This window comes from Micrasema longulum, unplaced genomic scaffold (assembly GCF_059751315.1).
Source record: "Micrasema longulum isolate JH-2025_06_02 unplaced genomic scaffold, ASM5975131v1 h1tg000185l, whole genome shotgun sequence".
In the NCBI taxonomy this organism is placed as follows: domain Eukaryota; kingdom Metazoa; phylum Arthropoda; class Insecta; order Trichoptera; family Brachycentridae; genus Micrasema; species Micrasema longulum.
Window position 1 is genome coordinate 499,018 of NW_028277390.1, and position 2,309 is coordinate 501,326.

At 50.4% G+C, this 2,309-nt stretch overlaps 1 protein-coding gene across 2 annotated transcripts; it reads left to right on the top strand.

Annotated features, from left to right (window-relative positions):
- The first annotated feature begins 851 nt into the window (after nt 1–851).
- LOC148283864 (uncharacterized) lies at nt 852–2,076 on the top strand. Of its 2 annotated transcripts, none has more exons than XM_088243066.1 (2): nt 852–1,041; nt 1,204–2,076. In XM_088243066.1, the coding sequence occupies exons 1-2, from the start codon at nt 966–968 to the stop codon at nt 1,890–1,892; spliced, it is 765 nt and encodes a 254-aa protein (XP_088099192.1). In that variant the 5' UTR covers nt 852–965; the 3' UTR covers nt 1,893–2,076. The 2 variants fall into 2 exon arrangements, with proteins under 2 accessions (XP_088099192.1, XP_088099193.1); XM_088243067.1 differs by having other exon boundaries at nt 1,207–2,076.
- The last annotated feature ends 233 nt before the right edge of the window (nt 2,077–2,309 follow it).

Consider the following 2,309-nt stretch of genomic DNA (forward strand, 5'->3'; position numbering starts at 1 on the left):
GAGTCATGCCTGAAATAAATGTGAGCACAATCCTAAACGATGACAAATGGATTTGAGGGAAAGGAGAGAAGGAATAGACAGCACAGGATCGCGAACCCCGTATAAATAATTATTCTCCATCCCTCCGAAGAGCTCAGCTGCCTGATTCGACTCTGATTTCGTGATTATCTAAACCGATGAATACATTTAAAAAAAGAATATGTAAACCCTTCGGGATATACTATGGTAACGATGAAATTAAAACCAATAGATCAAGAACAATAAACAATCAACCTCCGTACTCTGAGTTCGGTAAATAACCAAACATTTTCGATACCTAATATTAATAGTAGATCTTAGGAAAGGTCGTAGATTTGCCGATGAACTTGGTAAATGCAAATTCACATTCAAATTCACCGAGTACAAGAAATTGTGACGAAATCCGTTAGTAGATCAACGTGCGATGAATCCTACTAGCGCGGGTATGACAGGTAGTCGCCTGTTGCGATAGTCCAGCGGAGAACGATGAACGAGGACAACTCTCTCCTCGCGCCGCGCCGTCTGCGTCCGACCGGAGGAGCCAGCGGGAGATGTGCAGCATCTCCGCCGGTTCTTCTCTCCGCCCTTTCTGCGGAGCCACCGTCACCGCGCGGGAGAGGGGCGGACACTGGTCACATGCTAATGAGTCCGCGACAGTAGACTACATAACTTATTAAATCAAATCACACTTGCGCACTCCGCAAAAATCCTCTCCTCTCGGGCCACTTTGCATGCGCGAGAAGCAACACGCCGAGCATATGTGATGAACCCTCGGGAGAGTAGAAAGGTGGGGGGGAGACACCCTAGCCGCTATATATACCCTCGAGCACGGGACGAGTTATCTTCAGTCGGGTGGAAGTCACTCTGTGGTGTCTTAGCTCCCATCGTAGACGTCGCGACGTTACATTTGTTAATTCGCAAAGTGTCAGTTGAGTAACCTATTCAGAATGAAGTTCTTGTTTCTTTTGTTCATCTTAGGGTGCGCCCTCGCCCTTCCTAGACCGCCGCACCACCATCGCAGAGGTGAGTCACATACGTCATCCCGATATCATTTTTTATTTCATTTACTAACGATTCTTGACCTTCAATTTCAAGGGGTCTCGAAATAAAACGGGCCCAGATCACAGTTCATGTGTGAAATATTTATTATCAAATCTCAAGTATCTAATGTTGGTTTATTTCTAGCAGCCCAACAGCTGGCGGCGGCGCGCCTCCGGAGGGCGCCGGCGGCGGCCGCGGCGCGCCAGAGGACCATGCTCATCAGCGGCTACTATCGGCCGCTGTACGCCCAGCGCCGCACGGGCTTCGAGCCCGAGACCGCCATGGCCGCCTTCGCCACGGGGGACAGCGTGGCCGCCGGCTCCTACCTGGGCGCCCCGGCGTGCGCGGCGTGCGACGACGAGCCTCTGGCCGAGGGAGAGCCGCAGTCAGACCTGGGGGAGCAGGCCCCGCTGGAGGACGCCCCGCTGGAGGGCGCCCCGGCCCCCCAGGAGCCCGCGCAGGACTACGCGGGGGAGGCGGAGCTCGCGCCGCTGCGGCCGTCCCCGCCGGCGCGCACTCCCAAGAAGAAGCCCGTTAAGAAAGTGCAGGAAGATGATGAGGAAGACAACGACGCCATTGACGAGGAGGCCGCAGTTCCTACCAAGGGCAGGAAACCCTACAACACGTTCTTCCCCGTGGTGTTCAGCGGCTACGGGGGCGCCACGCGCTCGGGGGCTCCGGGAGGGGGCGCGGGCGGGGTAACCGCCATCGCCAATTCCTACAGCACGGGCAAGGGTGGAGTCGCCACGAGCCACGCCACAGCGTACGGAGCGCCACCTGCGGGGCGCAGCCGCAAGCGCGTGGTCCCCGAAGAAGACGCCGAGGAGGAGTGAGAGCCGCCGCCCTCCACCGACGCGACGCCCCCGTCGGGGAGTTACACACACTGCCGACTTCGCTGTTATGACCTGAACGACACTTTAGGAATAAATATAGATGTATTAAATAAAGTAAATTATAAATATATTATATGTATATGAAATGAATTTTTCGATGAATAAAAAATGAGAATATTCTCTATTAAAATATTTTATTTAAAAAAATAAGATTCTAATTTTTTTAAAATACAGTAGTAATTATTTAGTACAAAACCGTTTCGCTATATATTATAAACATCACCTCATAAAATGCAGAAAAAATTGCAAATCATTATTTACCAGTATTATTTTTTTAGTTTTTTCATTTTTACTCATAATTTTATTAATATCTAATTTTACATTATTTTTATTTCATGCTACAATATTTAATCCAAA